The 14,043-nt window shown below is 41.1% G+C and overlaps 1 protein-coding gene across 4 annotated transcripts in view; it reads right to left on the bottom strand.

Moving 5' to 3' along the window:
• The window catches only part of TSTD2 (thiosulfate sulfurtransferase (rhodanese)-like domain containing 2), a 27,877-nt gene that overhangs the window by 12,403 nt on the left and 1,431 nt on the right, over positions 1-14,043 (bottom strand). For 2 of the 4 annotated variants that reach the window (XM_010847061.1, XM_010847060.1), the window contains exons 2-4: positions 9,436-9,646; positions 4,150-4,463; positions 2,103-2,223 (exon numbers count right to left, since the gene is read on the bottom strand). In XM_010847061.1, coding sequence (XP_010845363.1) covers positions 2,103-2,223; positions 4,150-4,463; positions 9,436-9,603 — 603 coding nt within the window. In that variant the 5' untranslated portion in view covers positions 9,604-9,646. Of the gene's footprint in view, positions 1-2,102; positions 2,224-4,149; positions 4,464-9,305; positions 9,350-9,435; positions 9,647-14,043 lie in introns of those variants that run through there. The other 2 variants (XM_010847062.1, XM_010847063.1) reach the window with 2 other exon arrangements.

Below are 14,043 nucleotides of genomic sequence, written 5' to 3'. Positions count from 1 at the left end.
ATATATGTAATTATGCAAATTATGCAATTATCAATTATCCTATCATGTAGAGATAATCATGACTAACATTTTGATATTTACTACTTGTCATCTTTTTACACACATGCTTGTGGTTTTGTTACAAACATTCATTTCTTATTCAACTCTCTCCAAATATTTACTGTCTGCTATATTCGAGGCCCTGTTCTAGCACTGACAGTACATCAATCAGTTAAGACGAAGTTCCTGTCCTCTTGAATTCAAGAGAGAAAGGAAACAAAACCATAAAACAGTAAAGGACTGACCGCCGCTAAGTCACTTCAGTCGTGTCTGACTCTGTGCGACCCCAGAGATGGCAGCCCACCGGGCTCCCCCGTCCCCGGGATTCTCCAGGCAAGAACACTGGAGTGGGTTGCCATTTCCTTCTCCATTGCATGAAAGTGAAAAGTGAAAGCGAAGTCGCTCAGTCGTGTCCGACTCTTCGTGACCCCATGGACTTCAGCCCATCAGGCTCCTCTGTCCATGGGATTTTCCAAGCAAGAGTACTGGAGTGGGGTGCCATTGCCTTCTCCAAAGGACTGACATGTTCTAGTAAAATTAAGAAGTATCTTGGTATCACACCTGTATGTACAGTTCTATAAAACATTTTTCCAGTTGAAGTGAAGTGAAAGTCGCTCAGTCGTGTCCGACTCCTTGGGACCCCATGGACTATACAGTCCATGGAATTCTTCAGGCCAGAATACTGGAGTGGGTAGCCTTTCCCTTTTCCAGGGGATCTTCCCAACCCAGGAATCGAACCAGGGTCTCCTGCATTGCAGGCAGATTCTTTACGAATTGAGCTATCAGGCAAAGAATCAGAATATAATGCCTACTTTTACAGTTTTACTGGAACATGTGCTGTGCTCAGTCACTCAGTCGTGTCTGACTCTGTTATCCCATGGACTATAGGCCACCAGGCTCTTCTGTCCCTGGGATTCTCTAGGCAAGAATGCTGGAGTGGGTTGCCATTTCCTTCTCCAGTTATCTTCCCAATCCAGAGATTGAACCCAGGTCTCCCACATTGTAGGCAGATTCTTTACTGAGTTACCAGGGAAACCCCTGACCATACCCATTCTTTTACATATTGTCTATGGTTGTTTTCATATTAAAATGCCAAGGTTGAGTCGTTTTGTGCAAAGTCTGAAATATTTGCTATGTGGCTCTGAAGTTTGCTAATCCTTGGTCTATGCCTTTATATAGTCTTATAAAACACTTTTCTTTTTAACTGAAGTGTAGTTGATTTACAATGTTGCACTTATTTCTACTGTACAGCAGAGTGATTCAGTTATATATATATATATATATATATATATTTAATATTCTTTTCCATTATGGTTTATCATAGGATACTGGTTGTAGTTCTCTGTGCTATACTGTAGGACTCGGTTATTTATCCATTCCACGTATAATAGCTTACATCTGCTAACCCCAACCTCTCACTCCATCCCCCCCCAACCTCTTCCCCCTTGGGAAGAGGTTCTCTATGTCCATGAGTCTGTTTCATAGATAGGTTCTCTATGTCCATGAGTCTGTTTCATAGATAGGTTCATTTATATCATATTTTATATTCCACATGTAAGTGATATCACACAGTATTTGCCTGACTTCACTGACTGTAATAATTTCTAGTTGTATCCACGTTGCTGCAAATAGCATTATTTCATTCTTTTTTTAATGTCTGAGTAATATCTCAGTATATGTATATGTACCACGTCTTTATCCATTCATCTGTTCATGGCTATTGTGAGTAGTGCTGCTATGATTGCAAGGGTGCATGTATCTTTTTGGATTAGTTTTGTCTGGATATATATTATTGTAAGGAATGGGACTGCTAGATCACATGGTAATTCTATTTTTAGTTTTATGAAGACTTTCCACACTGTTTTCCACAGTGGCTGTACCAGCTTACATTCCCACCAACAGAAAACATCATGTTAATAGCTATTTAGTATTCTATTTAAATGCTTAGCAGGATTTCGCTAATTTCTAAGAACCCAACTGGTGAATCCTTTTTGTAACAAGCAAACCAAGGTGGAGGCAAGATAAGCCCTGTGAAGGATAAGTGATAAGGGAGAAAGTGTTACCTTGCCCGTGAGGTGCAGGTGCTGACACAGAGCTGTTTGCCAGGCACAGACCCAGTCGGGATCCTTCAGGTCACAGTAGCAGTAATAAAGTAGCACCTCCCCTTCATCGTTGCCCTGGCCACTATAAAAAGAAAACCATGGGAAAAGAGCAAATGAGTCACTGGCATGAAGAGGCTACAATTCAGAAAGTAGATTCAGGCAGAGTCAAGAGGGAAGGCCTAATGGAGCTACTCATGCCTGCCCTGGCTCCTAACTATCATTCTCCTCCTGTATTGAGAAGCAACTCTGGTCTGTATTTGCTCTAAAGAAGACAATACCTGCACCAAACTCCTTCCTTTCTAAGAAGTGAGCTTACTTTGATTTCCTTGTTTAATCATCATATCCATGAAACAGATATTAATAACCCCTTTTTAAATTTGAGTCCATTCTGGCTTATACTCTACGAAAAGGCAGTATCTGTTTTGAATCTCTCTCTGTACAAAAAGGTTTCACTTTCATTTTTTCATATAATCCTCTTACCCATGAGACAGGTTATTATCACCATTTTATAGCTCAGTGAACTGAGCCCAGTTCATCCGACATGAAATAGACGCAAAGTGACAGTCAGGACTGGAACACCAGTCTTCTGACACTAGAATCCATACTCTTCCCACTGCACTATGCTGACTTTAACTAGTCATGGGCCCTGGGTGGGTGTCTTATCCCTGAGCCCTGATTTCCTCAACTGTAAACCCAGAGGACTGACATAAACTGCCTTTCTCAAAGTGTGCTCTGAAGCTGTTCCATGAAATCACCTGTCTGAGAAATCCTGCAGACAGTATCTCCCTCTTTGAAAGTCACAGTGAAAGCCCCTCATATATTGAAGGCTCTGGGAAGCTCTGCAAAAAAAGAACATTTTAACCTAATGTCTCCCCAATTTAATTGTCTTTAGCACCTCTTTTCAATACCTGAGAGCACCCTCCAGAGCTAGTGCTGTAGAGATATTTTAGAGAATGCTGTCATAGATGGTAATTCAGGTCCCATCCAGCTCTGAACTCTCTGACTCTCTCATCAATGCCCTCTTATTGCAGGGCCTAGTCTCCTTTAACACCTGCTTGTCTATTAGTGTATCTGTTTTCCTCTCTCTAAATTCCTATAACAAATTATCGTCTGAGCCACACAATTTTAAGTGATAACTGCATAGCTTGTCTTACACCATCTGCTAAATGTTTTGTGTATCCTTTTTCTTTGTTTTTCTAACTAAAAAGCAGGTCCATACAGAAATGAAGAGACCACATTTGTATCACTTTACAGTTCACGTGAGCTCTTACCATCATCATTTTATGTAATTCTTAGAGCAATTCTGTGAGGTAGTCAGAGCAGGCATTATTACCAGTTTTAGAGGTAAGGATGTAAAGGTATGAAGAATTTAGTGACTGGCTCAAGTCTAACTCCAAGTGTAGTTCTCTTTCTCTTCTTTCTGATAAGCAAAAGGAACTGGTATTAAGACCAGTGACAAAAGTGTATCAAATGTGGGCATCTTCTATTCACTGAGTAGTTTAGGAATTCCTTAAAGATTCCTTAAATCTGTCCTCTACAATTAACATAATATTATGATGCGGTGAGGTTTTCAAAGGCAGATCTAAACTTCTAACCCTATGCATTAGTTCTAAAAGTTAACTTACTTTCTAAAACATATTCAGCTCCGAAAAACACATCTGGTAATAAAAACCCCTTTCTAAGCTGACACATCAGGGTTGAGGAATCATGACCATCTCTGGGCCTTCCGGCTTCTCTTTGGAAATAACATTTTCTGTTCTTTACCTCTCCTGAGAGAAGTAAAGACATGGGATGCCTTCCAAGATACCTAGAGTGCACTGCCAGCTGCATGGGTATACGCTACTGCATAGGCTGTGGTCTTCTATTACACACACGTTTATCGGCCTAGCTTAGGCAGTAGAGAAATTCTGTGCCTTAAGGATCTGCCATTTTAGTGGATAGGTGGTATCTCATTCCAACTGGAAAAACATTTTTCAATGAAACAAAAGGTACAGAATGAAATCCTTACCTTATCAGCTCATCAGGGTTAAAGCAGCTTATATCAGGGAGCCAAGTAGACACTTCTTGGTTACGGGTAAGGTCCTCTTTGAAAGGGTTCCTTTTGTCTGTAGACTCAAGACTCTTGGAGGTGCTCGATGTCACAGCCAGCTGCTTTAAAACAGAAGCGGTCTCATGGCAAATCTCATTAGCATGTTGTGTTGCCACGTGTCTGTGTATGCTGGTTGGGTCTGTAAATAGTTGCTGACAGCATTTCCACCATTTTTCTTTACATTCACAAGGAGGTGCTGGAACTTCTTTAGTTTTAACGAAAAGGGAAAATGCCTGCAATTACATTTCAAATATGTCACTAGTAAATAACCTTAGGTTTTAGGTTAGAATGAAAGTCTCAGTGAAATTTTTTCCATAGGGCTTTCTCGTTTTAGGTCCTACAATTCTGCAGAACTTCTTGAGACTGAACTTCCTCCAAAAAGGAAATGGTCAAAGAAATTATGGAATATACTTACTATGGAATATTAAGTAGCTAGTTTCAAACTACATGGGAAAATATTTATGGTATAATGTTAAATGGAAAAAATTGAATAAAATGTCCTTATATCATGTAATCTCAATTACATAAAAAAGTACATTGAGGGACTTCCTGGTGATCCAGTGATTGAGAATCCACCTTCCAGTGTAGGGAACCCTGGTCTGATCCTTGGTCCGGGTACTAAGGTCCCATGGGCCATGGGATAACTGAGTCCACTGAGCCTGTGTGCTCTAGAGCCACAAGCCACAATGAAAATCCCGCATGTCCCAACTAAGACCCAATGCAGCCAAATAAATAAATTTTTTAAAGTATATTGAAAAGCATGGAAAGAAATGTACCAAATGTTTTGATTTGGTTTTTGGAAGATAACTTTATTGTTATTATAAAGAGGATTTAGGCAAATTGTTAAAAAAAATTAAACACAATAGAAAATTATAGATGTACCATAATTCTTTTAACCAATTCTAAATGAATGAGCTTTTTTGGTTTCCAATATTTGCAATTATAAGCAATGGTGAAGGAGCATGTCAGCATATCTTTGTATACTTCTTTAACCATCTACATAGAATAATTTTTTTTTTTTTTTTTAGAATAAATATTTAGAAGAAAATTTTGGAGGTGAAGAAGCAAATATTAAACTGTGATTAAGTAGTGACTACCTGAAAAATCATTACCAATTTATGCATTCAGGAGCAATGCATGAGGATTCCATTTTATTCACAGCATTTTATCAGTATTAAATTTTTTGTAGTCAGTATTTTCAATTTTGACCCAAATAAAAAGCAAATACCCTGTTTTTATCTTCCAATCTTTGATTAGCAGTAAGGTTGAATATTTTTTCATATTGATTCTATGTTCTAGTTTGCCTCTTCATACCTGTTGCCTATTTTTCTACTGTGGCATTTATCTTATTGATTTGTAAGTAGTTTTAGTGACCTTTCATTGATCATAGTTATTCAAATTTGTTTCTCTACTTGTCATTTGTTTTTCAACTTTGTTTATGGTGTTTTTTTGATGTCAGAATTGAAGTTTATACATTATGGTACGGTTTATGGCATCTATGATTATCAGTCTTTCAAGATATTTTCCCTCTTGGTTTCTAGAAAGAAAGGTATTAATATTTTTACATTATATATATATACACATACACACATAGTACTTATATATATAGTTTAAAATTGTTCAAAATATATAAATAACAATTTATATTAATGTAACATTTAAACAATTTTCTTAATGCATCTGAAGACTACTGTAAAGCATCCAAAATTGGGCACTCTGAAGAATAATAATTATAAATATGGAGCATCATTTTTAGATCTTCCTCAATCTGTACACAACCATATCTGGATAGTCCCAGAATGAAGCAGGATAGGGTAGTCTGAAATTACACTGGAGGGCACTTTTTAGCCTCTCGTGCAGTTGATCATTCTGTATAGGCCAATAAAAAGAGCAGTATGTCAACTTGAGTGCTTCTTTGTATTATACTTAGAACTTCAAATCTTGTTCTCTAATTGAGGCTACTAAGAAGGAAACACTTAGAAGAAAAGAAGAACACTTTTTACAAGGAAAAGGCTTGTAAAAAGCATTACACAATTATTTCAGTTGACAATTATTGTACATCAATAATTACTATTAGTTTATATGTAAATGTAAGGTATTGCATCCAAGGCCTCATTAGCATCGAGGCCTCAAGAAGTCATGATCGTTAAAAAAAATGCAGTATATAATCTGAATTTTTTTTCCTTCTTTCCTCCCTTTTTCCTTCATCAAAAGTCCTCAGACAGGCCTGAGTGAGGTGGGAAGCCCAGTGTGAATGTGGCCTGCCACTGGTCTCTTAGGGCCTTCTGAACAAGGCATTGAGGATCCAGCAGCAGTCAGGGCCCATGTGGGGTCCGCTCCGGAGAGAGAGGCAGGCCAAAGCTAGGAAGGTAGCTAAGAGCAGGTGAGGCCTGTGTGGGGAAGGCAGGCCCTGATGGAAGAGGCAGCTTGAAAGAGTGGGGAGACTGACTGCATACAGGGGAATAAGCAATTAAGTATACACACTGGGACTGAAGATAGCTGGGTTTGCTATGAAACATCATCATACAGGGAAGTTATAAATATAAGGGGAGAGAATAAACCTGTGATATGGCAACGGAACTAAAGGTTCCATGAGTATGAACTCATCTGGTTTATACTGATATGAAAGTAAATATAAAAGTGTGATATATAGAAATGTATGTGTTTTTCATCTATATAGATATTAGCTCTGCTGCTGCTGCTGCTGCTAAGTTGCTTCAGTCGTGTCCGACTCTGTGCGACCCCACAGATGGCAGCCCACCAGGCTCCGCCGTCCCTGGGATTCTCCAGGCAAGAACTCTGGAGTGGGTTGCCACTTCCTTCTCCAATGCATGAAAGTGAAAGTGAAGTCGCTCAGTAAGTGTCCGACTCTTTGTGACCCCATGGACTACAGCCTACCAGGCTCCTCCGTCCATGGGATTTTCAGGGCAAGAGTACTGGAGTGGGTTACCATTGCCTTCTCCGAGATATTAGCTGTATCCACCATCTATTCTCAGCTCTGTCCACCAGATGTCCTGAAAGAAGCAGCACCTTAGTAGAAATGAGTTTATCTAGCCCCTTGGTTTTGGTTTTCCACCTCCATAAGAACCAGTGTTCCTTGAAGAAATGTTTGACTCCAAGAATGAGAGAGAGAAAGAACATGACCCTGAAACATCTTGTTAAATCAGAAAGTAAGGAAATGCTCAAAGAATGATGGGGTAAGTCAAAAAGACATAGATACTAGCTGGAATCCCAGCCAAACCTGAGATGATCTGAGAATCAAAATAAAAAATGATGATAATGGATTATCGCCCACTGAATAAAATGGCATTCTTGAATACACACTGATACAAATAAACTAGGAGCAAAGAAAGCTCTTCCTTACAGAAGACTGCCAAGTAAGAGATATAGAAGGAATGAAGCAATTAGAAAGTCACCATTTAGAAATCATCACAGTAATAGTCAACTGAAGCAAAGAAACACCAATGGATCTAAAACTAGTAGATGAAAGTTCATTGTGAAATAGGCTATTTCAGTTCAGTTCAGTCGCTCAGTTGCGTCTGACCCTTCACGACCCCATGAATCGCAGCATGCCAGGCCTCCCTGTCCATCACCAACTCCCGGAGCTTACTCAAACTCATGTCCATTGAGTCGGTGATGCCATCCAGCCATCTCATCCTCTGTCATCCCCTTCTCCTCCTGCCCCCAATCCTTCCCAGCATCAGGGTCTTTCCCAAAGAGTCAACTCTTCACATGAAGTGGCCATAGTATTGGAGTTTCAGCTTTAGCATCAGTCCTTGCAATGAACACCCAGGATTGATCTCCTTTAGAATGGACTGGTTGGATCTCCTTGCAGTCCAGGGGACCCTCAAGAGTCTTCTCCAACACCACAGTTCAAAAGTATCAATTCTTTGGCTATTTACATAGTCTCAAACTATTTTCCCTCAAATATTGAATAACTAAAGGGAAAAAAGAATAATTTTAAAGCAAAGAAATCTGACAAGGCACTTCCTTAATTGGGTACCCGAAGTTAACATCACCAGTAGCAGGACAAATTGGCACTGTGACTGCCTGACTGAATGCAGCTGGATGAACACAGTGTCTCTTGTGGGGCAGTCTTGTTAACAAAAACCACAACTTGAATCCAATCACAAGGAAACATGAGTGAAAAATCATGAGAGACGTCCTACACATAACTATCACCTTCTAAAAAGTCACGGTCATGATTTCAGGGGAAAAAAATGAAAAAGTGGTCCAGATTGAAGACTTTTGAGATATAACAACTAAACATGTGACCTTAGAGTGGATCTATAAAAGCCATTTGAGACAACTGAAGAAACATGAATGGAGCTGCTGGGCAAAGGGGATCCTCCGTAGAATTCTGGCAGCTTTTCTGTAGGTTTGAAATTATTGCAAAATAACAACAACAAAATGTCTGTATCCTTTGGGTTTCATTTTCAAGGAAATCTGTGTGGGATGCAGGCAGAAGGGTGGAGTATAGAAGCTATAAGAAGAGACATCTATTCTTCATTGACGTGGAGCCAATATAAGATGATTTTGCAAGAGGAACAAAAGCCTGGAGGTAAGAAAACTAAGTCTCAACTGTATTTCTTCAGTCAAGTCATTTTCCTTTGAGCTTCAGCAGGAGAAGGGTTTAGTCAGTGATCCCTGAGAAAAGCATCAATGGCCCAGAAGGGCAGTATCCATCTACCACACTGTGAGCCAGTTCTCGGTGGCCTGCAGCATTCCAAGCCACTCTGTTCCTTCTCCCAGCCAACCGAGCCCTGCAAGCTGGGCCGGACCCAGGGTCTTAGGCAGCAGCTGCCCTGACACCTGTCTGTCCTCCTATGACTGAGGCTCCTGGGACCCTTCCCATAACCCCAGGTGGGAAAAAGAATCGAGCCCATCTATCAAGAATCTGTCAAGTAATCCACTGTAAATTAGGTGTTTCCTATGATCCTCCTTTGCTTGGCACTGAACTAAGGTTAACTAAGAACTGGTTAATCACTGGACACAGTACCCAACATGATGCAGTCTTTCTTTTGTAAAGCAAATGTTACAAGTGACAAATGTGACCAGACCTGACTAGAACTTACCGTGAGCGTGGCAGCAGCCTGGTGTCTCACCAGCGCTCCACTCCCTGGAGGACAACCTTGATGAGTTACTTCTGGACATATCTGCATTAACTGTACCTACATGATCCTGAAACATCAACGGCAATTTTACCTTTTTCTTTGCAAATGAGTATTTCTTCTTTGCACTGACATCTAACTCTGCTTTGAGACTGCTACTGGGATTCATAAGACTCGTGTCTTTCAAATCCAGGTCTGAAAACCTTAAAACACAGGCTTCCAGGTCATCATCTCCTTGGTCTGGTGAAGTGGAAGAAGGCATCTGGTTGGCTCCAGCCGTGGGGTAGGTTCCTTTCTGCTATCACCTAGGAAGTAAGCAAGGGAAAAACAACAACGTCCAAGTCTTTGATTACTACTTGAAGTAAATCAGTCATGCAAATGAGCATGGCCCAGTAGCCCAAACTATCCATTCATTCACTTGTTCATCTAAGAAATATTTATTTAGCACCAACTCTATGCCCTGCACTGTTCTAAGCCCTGAAGATGTAGTAGTGAAAGAAACAGAGAAAGTTTCTTCTTTCTTAAGAGCTTACTTTCCAGTGGGGAGAGAGAGGAGGTAAACAAATGAATTAAACTGCTTTTTTTTTTTTAAAAGTCAGATGGTAGAAAGGGCTATGAAGACAAATAAACAAGGTAAGGAGACAAGAGTGATGGAAGGACTCTTTAGAACTCAGAGGGTAGTTCAGGTCTTTTTGAGGCAGAAGCATTTCAGCAGAAACCTGAATCAGAGGGTAAGCCATGCCAACATTTAGGGGAAAACACACCAAAAAAAAGTACGAGGTACAACCAAAATCAACCAAGCTGCGTGTTCAGTTCAGTTCAGTCACTCAGTCGTGTCAGACTCTTTGCGACCCCATGAATCGCAGCACGCCAGGCCTCCCTGTCCATCATTAACTCCCAGAGTTCAATCAGACTCACGTCCATCGAGTCAGTGATGCCATCCAACCATCTCATCCTCTGTCGTCCCCTTCTCCTCCTGCCCCCAATCCCTCAGCATCAGCTGTGTGTTAGTACCTTTAATTCAGAGAAGGCAATGGCAACCCACTCCAGTACTCTTGCCTGGAAAATCCCATGGACGGAGGAGCCTGGTAGGCTGCAGTCCATGGGGTCGCTAAGAGTTGGACACGACTGAGCGACTTCACTTTCACTTTTCACTTTCATGCACTGGAGAAGGAAATGGCAACACACTCCAGTGTTCTTGCCTGGAGAATCCCAGGGACGGCAGAGCCTGGTGGGCTGCCGTCTGAAGGGTCGCACAGAGTCAGACACGACTGAAGCAACTTAGCAGCAGCAGTACCTTTAATTATAAATACTTTTCTCTTTTGTCCTCTAATTTTTGAGCTGGTCAAATTCCCTTCCTTAGAAAAAATAACTATCTAGAGAGCCTCATTTTAATGAGTCAGACTTACACTTTGTATCGCTCAGTCATGTCTGACTCTTTGCGACCCCATGGACCATACAGTCCATGGAATTCTCCAGGCCAGAATACTAGAGTGGGTAGCCGTTCCCTTCTTCAGGGGATCTTCCCAACCCAGGTCTCCCACATTGCAGGCGGATTCTTTACCAGCTGGGCTACCAGGGAAGCTCAAAGAAATGAGCCAAAAGAAATATACAAACTGCTCCCATGGCCAAATCTTGTCAAAAGGAACACAGTACACCAACATGATGCATTCTTTTGTAAAGCAAATGTTACAAGTGATAAATGTGAAGAATAACAAGAAAGACTAGGGAAAGTATGGGCTTTGGATTATGGTGCAGCTGGGTGCAAGTAAGTGAACCTGGGCAGGATATTTACCTTCTCTGAATTCTAGTTCCCAAAAGCATAAAATGGGGATGACAGTATCTACCCTGCAGGACTGTGGTGAGAGCTAGGAAGCTGTTCAAATGCAACTATTAAAACCAAATTCTTGCTCCTCAGTCTCCCTTACCTCAGTAAACAACAATTCTATTCTTCCTGTTACTCAGACAAAAACTTTGGGATTCTCATTTCCTTATTTTTTCAGATGATTGAAAAGCTTATCAACTCTGCTTCTGAAATACAATCACATCAACCACAATGCACCACCTTCACTACCAGCCTCCTTCAAGCCATCATTTGACTGAATGACTACAGTTGCCCAACTGCCCTGTTCCTGTAGAAGCCACAGAGGTAACTTTTAAAACTTTTATTTATCTTCCTTTTAGCTGTGCTAGGCCTCTGCTGCTGCACGCAGACCCCCTCTGGTTGTGGTGCAGGGGCTTCTCCTCGTGGTGCCTTCTCTTGTTGTGGAGCGCAGGCTCTAAGCCCCCAGGCTGCAGTAGTTGTGGCTTGCTGGATCTAGATCTCAGAGCTCAGTAAACTTACGCAGGATTAAGTTGCCCCACGCGGCATATGAGATCTTCCCGGACCAGGGATGGAACCCGTGTCCCCTCAATGGCAGGTGGATTCTTAACCACTGGATCACCAGGGAAGTCTCAGAGGTAACGATTAAAAACTAAGTCCAATCGCCCTCCCAAAGCTTCTAAATGTACCAGGATAAAGTCCTTACAAAGCCCCATCTACCACCTCCCTAATCTCATCTTCTCCCACTTTTACTCACTACCTGATTACATTGTTTGCTGGTTCCTGAATGAGTCATCATCACTAAGAAAGCAGGAGTTTTCTTTTGTTCACCTCTGCATCCAGAAAACTGCCTGGCACATGACATATACAATATATTTGTCGAATGAAGTAAGAGTGATTGGGTGGCCAGGAAAGACTTCACTAAGGGCCTGATGTTTGAACTGAGACAAGAAGCCATCCATGCAGACTTAGGAGCAGAGATCTTCAGGCAAAGGAAATAGTATGAATTCCTCAGGTGGTAAACAGCTTGACTTACTGCAGGTGCAGGAAGTCAGAGTGGTTGGAATACAGTGATGAGAGTAAAACCCTGTAGAAGAGGTTATGGAGTTTACAATAGAAAGTCATTGGAGAGCTGTAAACAAAGGAGTAACGTGATCTGATTCAGATCTGTTCTGAAGGTAGAGCTGGCAGGGTTTCCAGGTAGATTGTTCTTTAGGAAGTGAAGGAAAAGGACCTAAGAATGACTCCTATCCACGTTTTTGGATTAAGCAGTAGACTGGATGGTGCCATTTACTGAAATGGGTAAGACTGAAGGAAGAACATTCAGGTGACTTAAATCCTTTATGATTATACAGTGGAAGTGAGAAACAGATTTAATGGACTAGATCTGATAGAGTGCCTGATGAACTATGGATGGAGGTTTGTGACATTGTACAGGAGACAGAGATGAAGACCATCCCCATGGAAAAGAAATGCAAAAAAGCAAAATGGCTGTCTGAGGAGGCCTTACAAATAGCTGTGAAAAGAAGAGAAGCGAAAAGCAAAGGAGAAAAGGAAAGATACAAACATCTGAATGCAGAGTTCCAAAGAATAGTGAGGAGAGATAAGAAAGCCTTCCTCAGTGATCAATGCAAAGAAATAGAGGAAAACAACAGAATGGGAAAGACTAGAGATCTCTTCAAGAAAATTAGAGATACCAAGGGAACATTTCATGCAAAGATGGGCTCGATAAAGGATAGAAATGATATGGTAACTGAAGCAGGAGATATTAAGAAGAGGTGGCAAGAATACACAGAAGAATTGTACAAAAAAGAGCTTCACAACCCAATCATGATGGTGTGATCATTCACCTAGAGCCAGACATCTGGAATGTGAAGTCAAGTGGGCCTTAGAAAGGATCATTACGAACAAAGCTAGTGGAGGTGATGGAATTCCAGTTGAGCTATTTCAAATCCTGGAAGATGATGATGTGAAAGTGCTGCACTCAATATGCCAGCAAATTTGGAAAACTCAGCAGTGGCCACAGGACTGGAAAAGATCAGTTTTCATTCCAATCCCAAAGAAAGGCAATGCCAAAGAATGCTCAAACTAACGCACAGTTGCACTCATCTCACACGCTAGTAAAGTAATGATCAAAATTCTCCAAGCCAGGCTTCAGCAGTATGTGAACCGTGAACTTCCAGATGTTCAAGCTGATTTTAGAAAAAAGCAGAGGAACCAGAGATCAAATTGCAAACATCCACTGGATCATCAAAAAAGCAAAAGAGTTACAGAAAAAACATCTACTTCTGCTTTATTGACTATGCCAAAGCCTTTGACTGTGTGTGGATCACAATAAACTGTGGAAACTTCTGAAAGAGATGGGAATACCAGACCACCTGGCCTGCCTCTTGAGAAATTTGTATGCAGGTCAGGAAGCAACAATTAGAACTGGACACGGAACAACAGACTGGTTCCAAATAGGAAAAGGAGTTCGTCAAGGCTGTATATTGTCACCCTGTTTATTTAACTTATATGCAGAGTACATCATGAGAAACACTGGACTGAAGAAACACAAGCTGGAATCAAGATTGCCAGGAGAAATATCAATAACCTCAGATATGCAGATGACACCACCCTTATGGCAGAAAGTGAAGAGGAACTAAAAAGCCTTTTGATGAAAGTGAAAGTGGAGAGTGAAAAAGTTGGCTTAAAGCTCAACATTCAGAAGACGAAGTTCATGGCATCTGGTCCCATCACTTCATGGGAAATAGATGGGGAAACAGTGGAAACAGTGTCAGACTTTATTTTTCTGGGCTCCAAAATCACTGCAGATGGTGACTGCAGCCATGAAATTAAAACACGCTTACTCCTTGGAAGGAAAGTTATGACCAACCTAGA

Source organism: Bison bison, unplaced genomic scaffold, assembly GCF_000754665.1.
Source record: "Bison bison bison isolate TAMUID 2011002044 unplaced genomic scaffold, Bison_UMD1.0 scf7180017864243, whole genome shotgun sequence".
Lineage (NCBI taxonomy): Eukaryota > Metazoa > Chordata > Mammalia > Artiodactyla > Bovidae > Bison > Bison bison.
This window is presented reverse-complemented; position numbering and strand designations above follow the sequence as displayed.